At 43.4% G+C, this 15,327-nt stretch overlaps 1 protein-coding gene across 1 annotated transcript; it reads right to left on the minus strand.

Moving 5' to 3' along the window:
- Window positions 1–7,537: 7,537 nt before the first annotated feature.
- Window positions 7,538–15,048, minus strand: LOC146208462 (acetylcholinesterase-like). The gene is made up of 3 exons (XM_084578594.1): window positions 15,006–15,048; window positions 8,648–10,163; window positions 7,538–7,691 (listed from the first exon to the last, which is right to left on the minus strand). The coding sequence occupies exons 1-3, from the start codon at window positions 15,046–15,048 to the stop codon at window positions 7,538–7,540; spliced, it is 1,713 nt and encodes a 570-aa protein (XP_084434720.1).
- Between the last annotated feature and the right edge of the window lie 279 nt (window positions 15,049–15,327).

Below are 15,327 nucleotides of genomic sequence, written 5' to 3' on the forward strand. Positions count from 1 at the left end.
GTTAAACACCGCAAGGACCGCACTCGTCAGGTTTGGCCTTGCTAATGGGAGTTCTCCCGGTTGGTTCGTAGATGCATTTGCTGCTACCCGCTTCTGCCGTTCAAGTAGGCCATACTCTCTCAAGTTATGACTTGAGCCAAGTTTTCTGTATCTTGAGCATCAGGGCACTACGCGATGGCGGCGAAGGGCACCGCTGCACTCCGGCGGAGAACGAGATCGGAGTTTTGCCAGGCGAGCGCTCCTTGCGAAAACCTGTTTGTGCAGGCAGAAGTAGGGATCCTTTGCTTGACCAAAATAAAGGGATGTGAGAGCAACGTCTTTCGGCATGGCCGTCTCAACAGGCTGAGCACTTTCCATCGCTACTAAAGAAACTGAAAACAGCTTTCATTAACGTGCCTCAAGGCTAGCTACACTCATAAAGATTTGTTGTTCGCCTGACACGAGGGAACGAACAGACTTAGCTAGATATTTTCTCAATCGCACATTTTATTGGGAACTCTTGTTTGATAACACTTTAGTTCTAATAAACCATTAATAACATTTTATCGCTCATTACCGTGGCTAATAGCCAAACTGCGTAATGCACCTTAATGCGTTTACAGTTTTAAAATCATGACACCAAGAAAATACTTCAGCGCGCAGTATACGGGGGCGTGCTTTCTGAAACAATACAGCTTTGGAATTCAACACTCCCACACCATGATTTTGATTGAACTCAGCACGTATTTTCTCATGGTTTATTTTCTACCGGTGATTTTTCTCTTAACCTAAAATCCAAATTAATGAAGGTGCGAATCAAAAACTGTCACATTCGAACCGAAGGGGACAGACTTTCGAGTTGGTACTTTTTAATTTGAGGGTGTTCAGCTCACTAACGAAATGAATTAGGTTACTACCTTTCATATAGTCAACCTGGAAAATAAACGAATCCCCCATATTATAAAGGTTCAGTTCACTTTATCAGCAAAAATTTGAAAACAGGTCGAAACATTGATTGCTTAATAAAGCAATGGAGCATTTATTGCACTGAAATATCTATTCAGGTTTCTAAACTTCCCTCATTTTGTTACCCAGAAAATATCTCTTGGCGCGTATACTGCCCCTTCAGCGCCTCGACTAGCCTACCTTAACTAAAACAAGGTAGCTGTTTGTTAGTCGGCGACGTGGGCAAGGTCACTCTTTCTAGGTCAGAGCCGAAAGAGTATTTCTTTCTCGTGTTTCTTTTTAACTTCCCGGGATTTATTTCTGGAATGCGCGAATAATACCGCGGAAGACACTGCTGTTAGGGTGAATAGGTTTGCAAAGGTAATTTTAATTCAAAAGCTGCGTTTTTATTTCGCCGTCAAAGAAAAATAAATTATTTGGGGCATACGGTAGCGTCTATTTTTGTAATTTAGCTATGGACAGGGCAAATTAAATGCACAGTTTTGGGAGAATGATCAGTGATTTTGCATAAAGCTGGTATTTTCGCTTATGCGCGTAACATAGATGCCATTCGTCCATTCGTTAATACCTTTTGGTCAGGATTCCATACAAAATAGCGCGAGAGACCAGATTTCGAAATAGAAATAGGAGGAGATGAAATCATATTCATTGGCAGCCTTAAATTATACACCGAGGATATTGACCCCCAGCCGCGCCACTGTTTACTATAGGTCCTTATTGTTTTGGTGTCCGTACACTGTACTTTCTTATTGTACCCTATGAAGGCGAAAGCCTTTATAGCTCATACTGTCGTTCGCAGAAGGTGTCACACTTTGCGGCCACCCTAGCTCAGACGATGCCAGCCAATATGACGGCCACCGTAGGTCAAGTGGTGCCACCTAAGTTGGTGGCCACCCTAAGGCCCACCCTAGGTCATGTGATGCTACTCAAGGTGACAACCAACCAAAGCCCACCCTGGGCCCACGCCTCCCAAATGGGAAAGTATTAAGGCGTAAGACCTAATACACTTTTGTTACTTGGGAGGCGGTAGCTGGCAGCTGACATGGCAGAGCACTACTGGACGTATACGGCTTCCTGCCATTACCTTTGGCAGGCGCTGACAACTCGGGCCTCTTCTTTCATATGAGATGGGGATATCGGAATAAGTTAGCCAAGATCCTTCACGTTATCCCAGGACCAGGCAGGCACGTTCATACGGTTCGGTTAAAGTGGGGCTTTATATGTTGGCTGGTAGCTTGCGCTATCGCGCCATACCGATCCAGGCGTCCGAGCGGCTCCTTCCATTTGGCGCTTCCAAGACGACTCACCACACAGCCTGCAGAAGCAGGCGCAGTAAAACCAGGAATCAGCGATAAGGCTTTAGCCTTATCGCACCTTAGTGGTCTAAAGTGCCGCACAATATTCTTTTATGGACACATTGAATTCAGTTTGGTTTTTGGTGCAAAGAACCCGACCGGTACTCATACCTGCTTGAAGCCTGTGTTTTCTCTCTTTGTGTTGTCCTCATTGCGCCGCTGTTCCGGGTATTCTACACGCGTGGAAGCAATCAGATTGTAAAGGCTGAGCACTGGCATAAATGCGCGTATGTTCTGACTAATATGTGTGACGAGTGACGAGCTCTCGTGCGATAAGGATGATGATCTGTCAACGATTAATTTGCGAAACGAAGGGAATATGGCAGAGTCTCGAAAATACTCCTCGAATAAAGAGAAACTGCAAGCTTCGTTACCTTTGTAACCATAATAATAACCATAATAGGTATAATCATATTTATGTAAAGGGACCATCAACTATTATGCACGATGCCTCATAGAAGTAGATGGTTGTTCGTTTTTGTAATTGGATGAGCACCAAAAGAAGCGGAATAACGCTGAGGCAAAGAAATTTATTTCAGCTTTTTTAGGCTTGGATGTTCCTGAATACTTAGCAGAAATGATTATTATGTCAGCAGCTGACGATAGATTGACATAGATTTAAAGTTGAAGCATTTATATTGAGTAATTATAACCAATATGTTGTTATGATGCCGCTGGAGAATAAAAAATAGCCTAATTGTCTGTAAAAAAAAATTTACACACCTGTGGATGCTGTGAGTCATTCGATATATTTTACGCAGATCATTAATTATATCAACGCCATATGAAGTTATTTGTGATCGTGATAACGTATTGCTGTTATAATATTATTGCCATCATCGGCAAATATTTGGATGCTATGTTAAAACGATGTAAATTTAGGTATTCTGTATGTTTGATTTTGAAACAAAAAATTCCAATTGTTACCGTCACCTGGAGGAAAATGATTATTTCATCAAAAGAACGCGACTATCTTATACTGCTTCTAATTGTTTTTCTTTGCTGAATTTTTTTTTCCTAAGATTTAGGAGTAAGTTGCATGCATGCTACTTTATGCCTTGCCTTGTTGGTCTGAATCTACTACAATGCTGGAAATGGATATTAAAATGGATACGCAACATAAAACACTACATAATTCAACATTGGCAACGCAGCTATCAATGACCTATAAGCGGGACACGCACATGACGTTAAATATCGCTTTGTACATGCTCCAAGCACAGAGAAAGACCTGTAGACGTGTAGGTGTGCAATGAAAATGCACGAAGAATAGGGACCTTATAGGACTATAATTGTTCTATACAGCGTTGCGAAAAAAATGAGGTTGCAGGATATTGTCCGCTCGCCACTTTCGCCACCAATACTGTCTGCTAATTCTTTGCATTCCATTTCAGATCACCTTGAAGTCATTTAGACATGAAATGAACTGCGGGCCTTTTTTCCCGTGCTCTCTCCATTTATATTTTGCTGCAATTACCAAACTTGAGTATAACCTGTAGTTTTACAGGTAATTGCACGCAATTCTATGCTGCTGCTATTTACTTCCTGCCATAGCGAGCCACTTCCGTAAGTAAATCCTATGCACATGAACTCCCCTTCCTCCACTAATTAACTGGTGCTTGCTTCATAGTCATATAAGTACAGATATCATCTGCCATTTTAGTTCGACGTATGCCGCTGAAAGGTTCGATGTTTTTAATGTCGCCGATCCCAACTCTGTACATAGACGATCCTATAACGTCTTGTGCTTCGATGAAGAATGTGCTCATCATTCGCAAATGAGCGCTACGGCCGCCGTAGGCCTCCGGGTCAGTTTGCATAGTCCCTTCTCTAACGCCCAGTGCATTTACTTTTAACTCAACTCTCCAACGATACCTAAACCACTTGTTTCCATTGCCCAGTGGCACAAATACTGGTACAGAAACAATTCAAGATCCTTATGTCTGTCAAAGCAATCGGGCGCTTCATCAGGTTCTTTAGAGCAGAAGGAGAGAGAGTTGCTACTGGATCGCGAACGGGTGAGCTTATGTTTGTAGATCGTATTCACTGATGTTTCATTATCCTTACCAATATCAAAACTACCAGATAAGAGCAGAGCACGCCTCATCCATGCTAAACTAGGCTTATCTCTCGCACGCCTTTGCGTAAGACCGCCGCCTTTTCATGATGTCGGGAGAATAGTTCCTCTCCCATTTACTGTTTGAAAAAAATATTGCATATTGGTCGGGGGCAAATAGAAAGCGTTTAGTGGAAGTATGCATACAAAGAAAAACTAAAGACGTTGAAAAGACAAAACATGAAACTTTTTTTATTGGTCAAAGCAAAGTTGTGCATGCATTTATATGCACGGACAATACAAATGCAAAACATGCGAACGTAACGTAATGCGCAAGAAATAAACTTTCCGGAGCCATTGAAACTTGCGTTGCTGGCCCTTGTAGCTCTTTCTTGTTGGCTGCCGACGGCGGCCTGCGCGGTTTTTTCTTGGGAAGGAGCCTTTCTTGTGGCGAATGAGTGGCAGTTTTTAGCTCGCTGCAGAAAAAAAAGAAGACATGATAGAAGCTCACAAGGAAAATTGAAAAGAAACAGCGGCCCATTTTAGCGAGTTTTACGATTATGCTGCACAAATGAGTGGTTCCAAATGAGAAATTACGCTTGCTTTAGAATTTGCAGCAAAGCGTGCTCTATAATCAGTCACCTAAATATGTTTGTACAAAATTCGTGCACTCTTATGTCAATAAAAGTCCGCAAGTTTGTTGGTGATCCCATCCAGGTTGCACAGCGACTACATCATTATCTTCATTGCAAAGATTGATAGATGAATTTCATAAATACCAAATCAGAAAACAATAGCAACATTTCAAACTCTGTGATATCAATTTTTCTCTCTAAAGCATTGTCCAAGGTTTCTTGTAATAACCTAGACGTCATAAAATGACATCAATATGTTCATATTTTTCCCGAACCGCTACACAAGGTGTATGTACCTTTGAATCTTTTTTGCCAGCCAATTCCGAGCACTCAGTCATGTTCCATGCTAAAAATCAGCACATCAATTAACGATATTGTGAAAGCTAGGAGAGAGGACGTGGGTGTGACGAACCATTCTCGCGTCCCTCAGCGAGAAGTGTTCAATGTGCATGATATGAAAAAAAAAAAAAAAAAGGAGAGAACGTTTCAAGCAAAGAATACCCTGAAATGCTTTAAAGAAATAAGACAGTGCCCAATGCGCACCGTAAGGCCATTCTAGTCAGAAAATAACATATAATTTGACTTCCCAACAATGGAAAACAAATTTTTTTTGTGTTTTATTCAGAATACGAAAAATATCATCCCCAGAGCTGTTATCACAAAACACCAACGTTGGTAGTTTCATTGGATGAAGTGAAATTTTAGCTCAAAACTAATGGAAAATTGCAGTACAGCTTCACAGTACCCTACGGTTGGGAGCAACAAGGTTAACAACTGGGCACGTTGGTAGGGGTTCATTCTTAACCAGCCAAAGGACGAGACACAGGAAAGAAGAGGACAGGACAAGGCTGGACTATCAACTGAATGTTTATTGATCAGAAGAAAACAATGAAGACTCCTTCCGAAAAGCACGCGCACAACCCAACCGGTGGAATGGCAGGAAATTGGGAAGAAGATGAAGAAGAAGATTCAAAGCCAATTCAAAGTCAAGGCCTAATCAACGACTTTTCTAATAGATCAAATTCCTTACAATGAAGGCTAACCGACGCCTTAGCCACACACTTGTCCTCGGCTTTAGCAATGTAAAATGCTTTAACCAACTCTCTGCAGAGTTGGTTACCATTGCTGTAAACTACACCCGTATTATTGAAATCAGGCGCACAAAGGGACGGGTCATGCTCCGACTTACACTCTCGGGATTGCACATGTAGCGCCAGATTAGAACTCGCCTTCCCTCCCAGAGAATTAGAGTGCTTCGTCAGGCGCACATTTAGACATCTGCCTGTCTGCCCGTAGTAGCACCGGCCACAATTGAGCGGAATGCGGTGGACCACATTCCTTCTGCAGGTGGTGAACTTTTTCTTATGTGACACTGCACAACGAAACCTATCACGAGCTACACTGTCGAGCCCCGTTCTAACTCAGGCGCACAAGCCTCCAATCTTGTTTCGATAGTGTAGTTCGTGATAGGTTTCGTTGTGCAGTGTCACATAAGAAAAAGTTCACCACCTGCAGAACGAATGTGGTCAACCGCGTTCCGCTCAATTGTGGCCGGTGCTACTACGGGCAGACAGGCAGATGTCTAAATGTGCGCCTGACGGAGCACTCTAATTCTCTGGGAGGGAAGGCGAGTTCTAATCTAGTGCTACATGTGCAATCCCGAGAGTGTATGTCGGAACATGACCCGTCCCTTTGTGCTCCTGATTTCAATAATACGGGTGTAGTTTACAGCAATGGTAATCAACTCTGCAGAGAGTTGGTTGAAGCATTTTACATTGCTAAAGCCGAGGACAAGTGTGTGGCTAAGGCGTCGGTTAGCCTTCATTATAAGGAATTTGATCTATTAGAAAAGGCGTTGATTAGGCCTTGACTTTGAATTGGCTTTGAATCTTCTTCTTCATCTACTTTCCAATTTCCTGCCATTCCACCGGTTGGGTTGTGCGCGTGCTTTTCGGAAGGAGTCTTCATTGTTTTCTTCTGATCAATAAACATTCAGTTGATAGTCCAGCCTTGTCCTGTCCTCTTCTTTCCTGTGTCTCGTCCTTTGGCTGGTTAAAGTTGGGAGCAAGTTTGTTCCGTAACTTCATTCGCATGTTGATGTTTTGTTGCCTCCACTTCCACTTGTAGGCATTAACAAAGGGCTGTGTTTGAATGTTGTCGGATTGATTTAAGCAAACACGATCATAAGTTACAAAGCTACAGTTTTCTTGGGGTGGCTGCTACGGGGCACGTAAAGCGTGTTTCGTGACTTCTTAAAGTTTCAATGCCGTCATCAATCCAAGAACTTCCAGTATTTTCTCATGTTCTTACTCATACATCTTTCTCGATAGTTTTTTTTTAATTTTCCTTCAGTCTAGTTGCATTTTTTCTTCTTGCACACCTAGCGTTGTTGTTTATAAACTCCTCATTTTATTCGTTTGGTTTCATGTGCTGTCCTCCGTTTTCCTTCCTTGTGTGCCCTGTTACGTAAAAGCCGCAAGATTTTCCAAGTTTCTGAAAATAATAAATGCGTGTGTCAAGTTATTATACAGCGAAAACAAAGCAGCTTACTCTTTCATGAGGACACTCTTCCAAACCATACAAAGTTTCTTTTTTGGTCCAAACTTGCGGGTAGTATTGCCTGGCGAAATGTTTAAGTACTCCGGGTTCGATGAAGAGTACCTTGGCCATGCTTTTTGGGTTTCCGGTATCCTTGGCTTTCTGGAAACAAAAGGCAAGCCCTCAGTTTCAACACAACAGTGCTTTATATTCTGCACTGTGCTGATCCCTAGCTTCATCTTTTATCGCGTTCTCTAAAAACTTGCAACGCTCTGTGTTCTGGAATGGCGATGATTTCTAGTGTTCTTTAATTTCCACGCTAAGCGTATTGACCCTTAAAATCGGAATGCACTCTTGGACGGTAAGCGCTTTTGTTTTAACTGAACCAGAACTTCCAGTGTTAGCATAAACTCTGCCTATCGCCCCATTTTCCACCACACAAAAGGAGTCTTGTCTTCTTTAGCTATAATAGGAGGTTACCTTTAATTTCAAAAGGCCTCGATATGTTCGATAAGGTTCGAGTGAAAGCGAAAACATAACCTTCTCACCCACGAAGTAAGGCTGACAACAGAGGGAACCAAGTAGCTTACTCTCCGCGAGGACACTCTTACAAACCATACAACGTTTCTCGTTTGGCTGTTTACAAATGCCACCCTTAATATCGGCAAAAAAGATATCTAATTTTGCGGTCACTATACTTCCACATACCTATCAACAATAGCAACCAAATGCATGTAGGGCAGATGTATATTGGCGTAGGTCAAATGCTTTCCGCCGCGCGGCCTTCCAAATATACAACTTCCCACTTAACGGACAATGGACTTCAATGGCAACTCGCCTACCTTTCGGGAAGCCCTAAAGCGCTTATCTCATGAGTGGGACAGCCTAACAAAAGAAACATTTGTGCAGCCAGCTAATTCGCACTGAAAGTGAAAATAAATTACGCAGACTAAAAACAGGAATAGCAATTCAACATCGTAAGAAGCAAAAGCTTAACTTCCATGAACGCGTTTCGCTATGTTCCCGCTTATGTGTAATCGAAGCAAAAACAAGCCTGATTGGCTCCGGATGGCCAAATACTGAAACTGCGATAGAAATAAAATAAATAACACACTTACCCTGTCTTGACAAACTGCGACATAGATGCCATCATCGCCTGCATGAACTCTTTCTCCTCGGCAGTGTACTTTAAATTGCCGAACAAGTCGTAATCCTCCCGACGAACACCGGGTTCGAATCTGCTTCGGTCATTGTAAAAGATCATTGAACCGAGGGTAAAGGGAAGGTCATCTCCGTGTGCAACGTTGAACCAGTCAGGCCAGAAGCTGAATGACGGCCTATAATCAAACACGTATCGGTATACAGGGATCTGCTGCTCTGACGCCAGGTCCGCGAAAATTGTAGCCGGGCACACGAATAGACCGTCTCCGAGCATATTACTGAGGGTCTGAAGAACTTCATCTTCACTACGCTCGGCCTTCGAGTCCGAGAAATAGGCGTTCACAAGGGTTTTTGAAGCTCGCAGAGGAATTCCCATAGTGGTACTTATTGCTACAGTTATGGTCGATCTGTAATCGTCCTTGAGAAGTTCTCTGAGTTGCGGCACGAGCTTCATGGCATTGTAGAGAAACATTGAACCTTCGTTGAACGTAGTTCCGATTAAAATCTCTTCGCTCATGATCCTGTCGTTCCAAGTGCTGAGAAGACGCGGGTCCTTCGGAAGGTATTCGTCCCCGTAAACTGGCCCGTGCAAGCTCTTCCGCAGATCAATGCCACTTAGCTGTCCCAGCAATAGGCTCTTGTTCACACTTCTCAAGCACTCCATCACGATGCCAAGCTTCCGCTCTCGAACTCCCTGGCACGCCAAATCCGAGCCGAGTTCCATAATGCTCTCGACCGAGCGCGCTGACAAGCTAGCGAAGACACTGATCGGGCTGCCGCTTTGAAGAACCATCCTCTTAAAAAGACCAGTGGCTTCAGGGGATATCGCGTGGAATCCGGCTGCGATTCCTCCTGCGCTGTGTCCGATGATAGTGACTTCTTTCGGGTCTCCGCCAAAATTCTTGATGTTTCGCTGAACCCATCTCAAGGCAAGGTTCTGGTCCCACAAGCCCCAGTTTCCAGCGACTTCTGGGTTTCCAGCTGAGAGGAAGCCGAACACATTGAGGCGGTAGTTGAAGTTGATGAATATGGTGTCCGTAAGCGCTGCAAAGTTGCTGCCGTCGTGCATGAAAAGACCCGAGTCACTCCACTGAAAACACCCACCGTGGATAAAGACGACGACTGGGAGGTTACTGCTGCAGGTGTTTCCTTCGCAGTCGGACGCTGGCTTGCGGACATTAAGATAAAGGCAGTCTTCCGAGTTCCTCGTGTAGTAGAAGCTCACTTCGTCCGTTTGATAGTGCACCGTCTGAGGACAGGGCCTGGGCCTGGTGGTGGCTCTGAGAGTTCCATTCCATGGCTTGAGAGGAACCGGCTTGCTGAAGCGGAGTAGACCCACGGGAGGTTCAGCGTACGGAATGCCCAGATACATGTCAACATCTTTGCCGTCAACGACCTCTCGGATGCCAGAAACAAAACCAGAATCAGTGCGAATGGAGGGCGATTCCCGCACTGTGCCACTCACGATGAAGGCTGTCAACAAAAGTGCTAAAGCGCGTTGGTAAAAACCACGACACGTCACCGTGACCGCACACAGGATATCCGCGCTCGCACCTTCCATTCTGATCAGAGACGACCGACTGAAATGTTATTTTCGGAAGCCTCATTCACTCTTGCACGCATCAGAGATCTATATAGGTCAATGCCACATTGCCGTACGCCGTATTCGATATCGCCACCATCGACGCTGTGGACGACGGCAGTAAACGGATGTGATAACAAAAACCGTCAGGGGCACCGTTTTCAGCCAGGACATTATCTGTTACCCACAGTGCAATTTGGCATTACATTAAAAGGGGGGGGGGGGGGGGGTGATACATATAACATAGCATATAATGCAGGTAACAAAAGAGAAAATAGCCGCACCATTATGCACAAAGTAACGCAAACAAAGAATTACAACATTGGTAAAGTACGCATGCATATAAAGAATTTAGGGTATAACGAAAACGCCATACGTAGTGCACCCAATAAACATGTATTTGAAAACAAAAAGAAAGTACTAACGCAGTACACATGAATATGCAAGTGCAGATTACGAAAACTTTAAATGTGTGTTTCACGCAGTTGTACTGCGCAAGAATGAAACCACATTGGAATACATAATGAAACACAAAAAAATCAAGGCCCCCCATACTGAGTAAAATAACAAATAACTCCCCTGAGAAGCAAACTCTGTGGTTAACTCTCACTCCCACTTAGAAAACTAGAGAGCTAATGAAAAGTATGTGTGTCTGGCCGTCATCACCTTTATAATCTATTACGTGCCTGACTCCCAGCCCTTAAACAGAACTGAAAGCATTTCATTGGGGCACATTATTCTCTCCAGAAGCAGCTTTTGTTGTTGAAGCACACATAATGACAGCTCATCTATGCACATTGTCGTGCACGTACCCCAAATTTTTCCTAGTTTTTTTTTTTCAAACATTAAGCGATATCTGAAGCCATACGGCAGACCAAAAACACATATATTCGGGAAGTGAAGCCATTATTTACGAATAAGTATTTATACAATGTCTGTTCGCAGCTTCTGAAGGTATTTGTGATAGTAAGTGGTTCATATTTCCCAGTACAGTGGAATTTTGAGTGAACCAAATGAAAACTGTAAATGTTTTACTGTAAGAAATGTTAGCTGCCGTCAACATCGCGTTTCTCTGAGCGCAGATACTAATTCGTACATCTCAATTATCAGTTATTTGAAGCGCTGGCGACGTTTTTTTTTTCTTTTTTTGCAAAAATTGCAGAATGCAAGTTTAAATGTGCCTGTTTATACACGTCTGCATAAATAATAAAACTGTTTCGCGATAAACGGGGACGCAAGCTTTTTAATTTTAAGTAGAGAGTGCACAAGGTGCGTACCTAATTTTAGCGGATCAAAGTGTGCCCAATAGTACCATTGCATGGAATTCACTTCACTAGATTGCACAACACCCGACTTGTAGGTCAGATCACAGCTTCAGATCGCTTAAAGCCTAAGGACGATCAGCGCGTTTTATCTGGAAGCGATCTGAGACCATGTCCCCGTATGCTGAGCGAGTCGACGCCAGCGTAACCTGGAACGAAGGCCAAGCGCAACCGCCAACGATCTTGACACGCGCAGTGCTGCGATGGAGAGTGCATCGCCTTTCGGCGCTAAAAAAAATTACGAAAATCAGACGAATGCATCTTCACAATGATACTTAGGTTCTTAAAACAAAACAAAACTTATGGAGCATTCTGTAGCTTTTCATTTCCGTTTTTTTTTTATCGGATGGGTCTCTTAGACAAGTCACATGCCATCAATCCCCATCTCCACAGAAAGGTTATTTTTACAAATCGGGGGTTTTAATTTGTTTTTATGATAACCGTATTCTGTTTGAAAACGGAATTTTAACCCTTCAAACGCCGGCTGTCATATAATTGGCGAGCAAATATGAATGAAGTAGCAATCATAAAAGCGAAGCTCAGACATCAAGTAATCTAACCTTGCGGCAAAAGTTCTTGTGTGTAAGCAGCCCATTTGCATGTTATTTCTCTGCTAAACAATAGTAATTGTTTTAAGCTCCACATATTTTGTTTCCCCAGTAATCTGGTCGTACTTGTTGGCAACGTACGCGGCTACTGGGATATCAAAGGCTAACATGAAGTTCTTAACTCAATGCACTGATGCAAGGCCTTTCCAAACCCCCCATATTTATAGGTATTATTCAATTCCTCCCAAGCTATTTTCGAGTGTTCCACGTTTCCAATCAAGTGTATGTGAAGTAATAGTAATACCAGTTTCCTTCAATACTCCTAATGGTGATGAAACTCCCGCCAAAGTTTGGTTCGCTGAAAAAAAGGGGTCGCGAAGGGAGCAATCTCCCGATCGAGGGGCCGCGAGCTGCCGACTATCCCGGTGGCGTACAGTGTGTTCTCAAAGTTCTCACTTTCTCGTTCCTGCTGTTTTGAATTATATTTGTTACTTTGTGCGAAATTGAAGCTGAGGTTCTGTATCCGCTGCACGTTGGTAATTGTAGTAAGGTTTAAGTTTATATGAAGAAGGTGCTTCAGAAAGAACCATGTGCAGCTGCTTCCTTACCCTTGATTGCCTAGCGCAAGATGAGGCGAAATCCGTGTTAGCAGACAGCGTTAAATGGATTTGTATCGCGCTTGTTGCTTGCTCGGTTTGCTCATGTGGTCATCCGACATCAAAAAAGCTTTCAGAGTGTGTCGCTTCATATTGATGTGCACTGGAGGAATTTTACTACATTGTTAATAACTAAGCGTCCGAGACCGCAGTGCACAAATTCTCAAAAATGTCGCACTCGTTCCTACTGTGCGCGGCATTCAGGCGCTTACCGGAACAGAGCATTCTATGTCGCGATAGTTTCACAGCAAAGTACAGTATCACTTTTTTTTTTTAGTTTTATATTGCACATTTTGGCTCGCATAGGTTTTTACCATTTTTAAGGCATGTCTCCAAGATTTGTAAGTGGAAAATGCTACGACAAGTTGTCGCTAAATTCTCTGACCCGGATCGCAAAGCCCTGTTTTGAGTTTCGACGCGCTTAGATGCACATTACAACTTTGTACCAAATTGTTTACCACAGCAATATAAATTATTTGCTCCAACTTAGCCACCGCTGTTATCGGCGGTGCACATGCCCAATATAAAAAAGCAGGCTCCTTATACAGAATCAACAATGCATTCACATGCTCTCACCTAGTTTGGTAATGAGGAAAACAGCGAATGGTTATCCGAAGAAACACTTTATTGGGGTTGACAAGCGCAAGCGAAGAAACGCGCACACAGTGGCGCCGATAGCAAAACAGTATCAGGCGCACAAGAAAGCGTAGGCAAACGATGGTAATAACTATGCCTCTCTTATTGTATTAAATATGCCATCGTCTAATTAGCGACGCACATGGAGTTTAATGTCCCGAAGCGAGTCAGGCAATGAGAGAAATCGTAGTGGAGGGCTCCGGAAATATCTACCACCTGGGGTTCTTCAACTCACACTGAATCTCACTTAGTCACGTTAAGCAATGCGCACAAAAACGACAAAAGGACGAGGTGAAGAGAGGATAAGCGCACTTTTTTAGTACCAGTAAACGTTTATTCCGGTTCCGGAGCATTTATATACAGTGCAGTAGCACAAAGGAAAAGAAGGTGCGACATGTTCCTCCAACCCGTTCCATCTCATCCTTTGTCGATTTTTTGCGCTTTGCTTCCTGTAACGACGATCCAACACGTCAAACATTTTTCCTTCTGAATCGCACGCAGCTCACGGCCGCCTTGCTTTTCGCTTCCACCGAGAAGCTGCCACCACGCACGGCATTAAATCCCGCGTCCTTGGGCGCAGCAGTCTAGCGCCACAACCACAACACCACCGCAGCGGGGCAGGTGTTTTAAAGTAAAAATCTGATAAGAGCAAGTACAGTTAGTAAAGTACGCAAGTGAAAAATGTAAAAGCAAATTCGTAGACGTCAGAAGAGCAAGAAATGCAAGACGAGCTCATAACGGAACTAGGCATGGAGCTCGCAATACCTTCGAATTTCTGCACGTAAGGAGACACCCCTGTAAATTTTTACCAAGTAGTCAACATTATCGGCTGCCGTATGTAATCTCTTTTAACAATTTTATTTGCACCTCCTTTCACCGTTCCTATTTTTCGCAACAAAGGACATTTATACGGCGGCCACTTTAAGTGCATTTTTTTGTTTGCTGCGTTGTGAATGTATATTTCCCCCTCCGTTCTGAAGTGCCTTTGTGCTCTGAACAATTTTTAAGTAAATAAACATACGATGTCAATGTTTTGCCTCTACTGGGTGGGCATTTAATATGCACATTCGCTTCCGAGGCGTTGAGGTTTGACCGAGTGCAAAAGTGTACGCGGCATTTCAGAAATAACGAAATATTGTGCCACTTGAAGATGTACGGGGACGTAGTTTGTCATTTTTAAACACCTCGGGAGAAATTCGAAAATTTTCAGACATCGATTTTGGGAGTTTCTTAAATACACATGTTTTCCATTCACTACAAACTTATCGAAACGCACGATGTCCAAGGTGGCTAAATATTTCTCAGAAAAACGCACATTTGAGGAGTCCAATCAGAGGACATAAACTTCTTTTTGGCGGATGGCATGTATCTATTTCTTTCGTAGTTCTGCAACATACATGAAACAAGGAAGCGACACCTTTCCGTCGTTAATCTCGGAACCGTACAGGCAGCAGATCATACAAGCCGACAGCATCGTTCACAGAACGCAATGGCTTTACGAAAACAAGTGCATTTGCATACTTGGACAATGCGCTGATAAAACCGCCGCGCAAAACAATCCTACAACGCACCTCGCAACACATCCCTTTCCACGAAGACAGCCGCCCGCTCCATTGTCCACAAAAGCATGCCCCTCAAACGAAGCCAGCGCCGCCAGGCGGCCGCTCTGGGTAGCGTACCAAGCTCCTCCTTAGAATGAAGTTTCATGACCATAAAGCGGCCTTGAAGGACTATCGTAGTACATATATGTGGGCTATCCAAAATCGAGAAAGTAATCTGAGAGTATATATAACCTGCAACGAATAGACCATTTACGTCGACATAACTACACAATATGCGAAATGTGGAAACGTGCTTGTTTAATATTGACACTCCAAAAGAATAACATTTACA

Source organism: Amblyomma maculatum, chromosome 1 (genome assembly GCF_055883805.1).
Source record: "Amblyomma maculatum isolate TAMU_Amacu chromosome 1, ASM5588380v1, whole genome shotgun sequence".
Lineage (NCBI taxonomy): Eukaryota > Metazoa > Arthropoda > Arachnida > Ixodida > Ixodidae > Amblyomma > Amblyomma maculatum.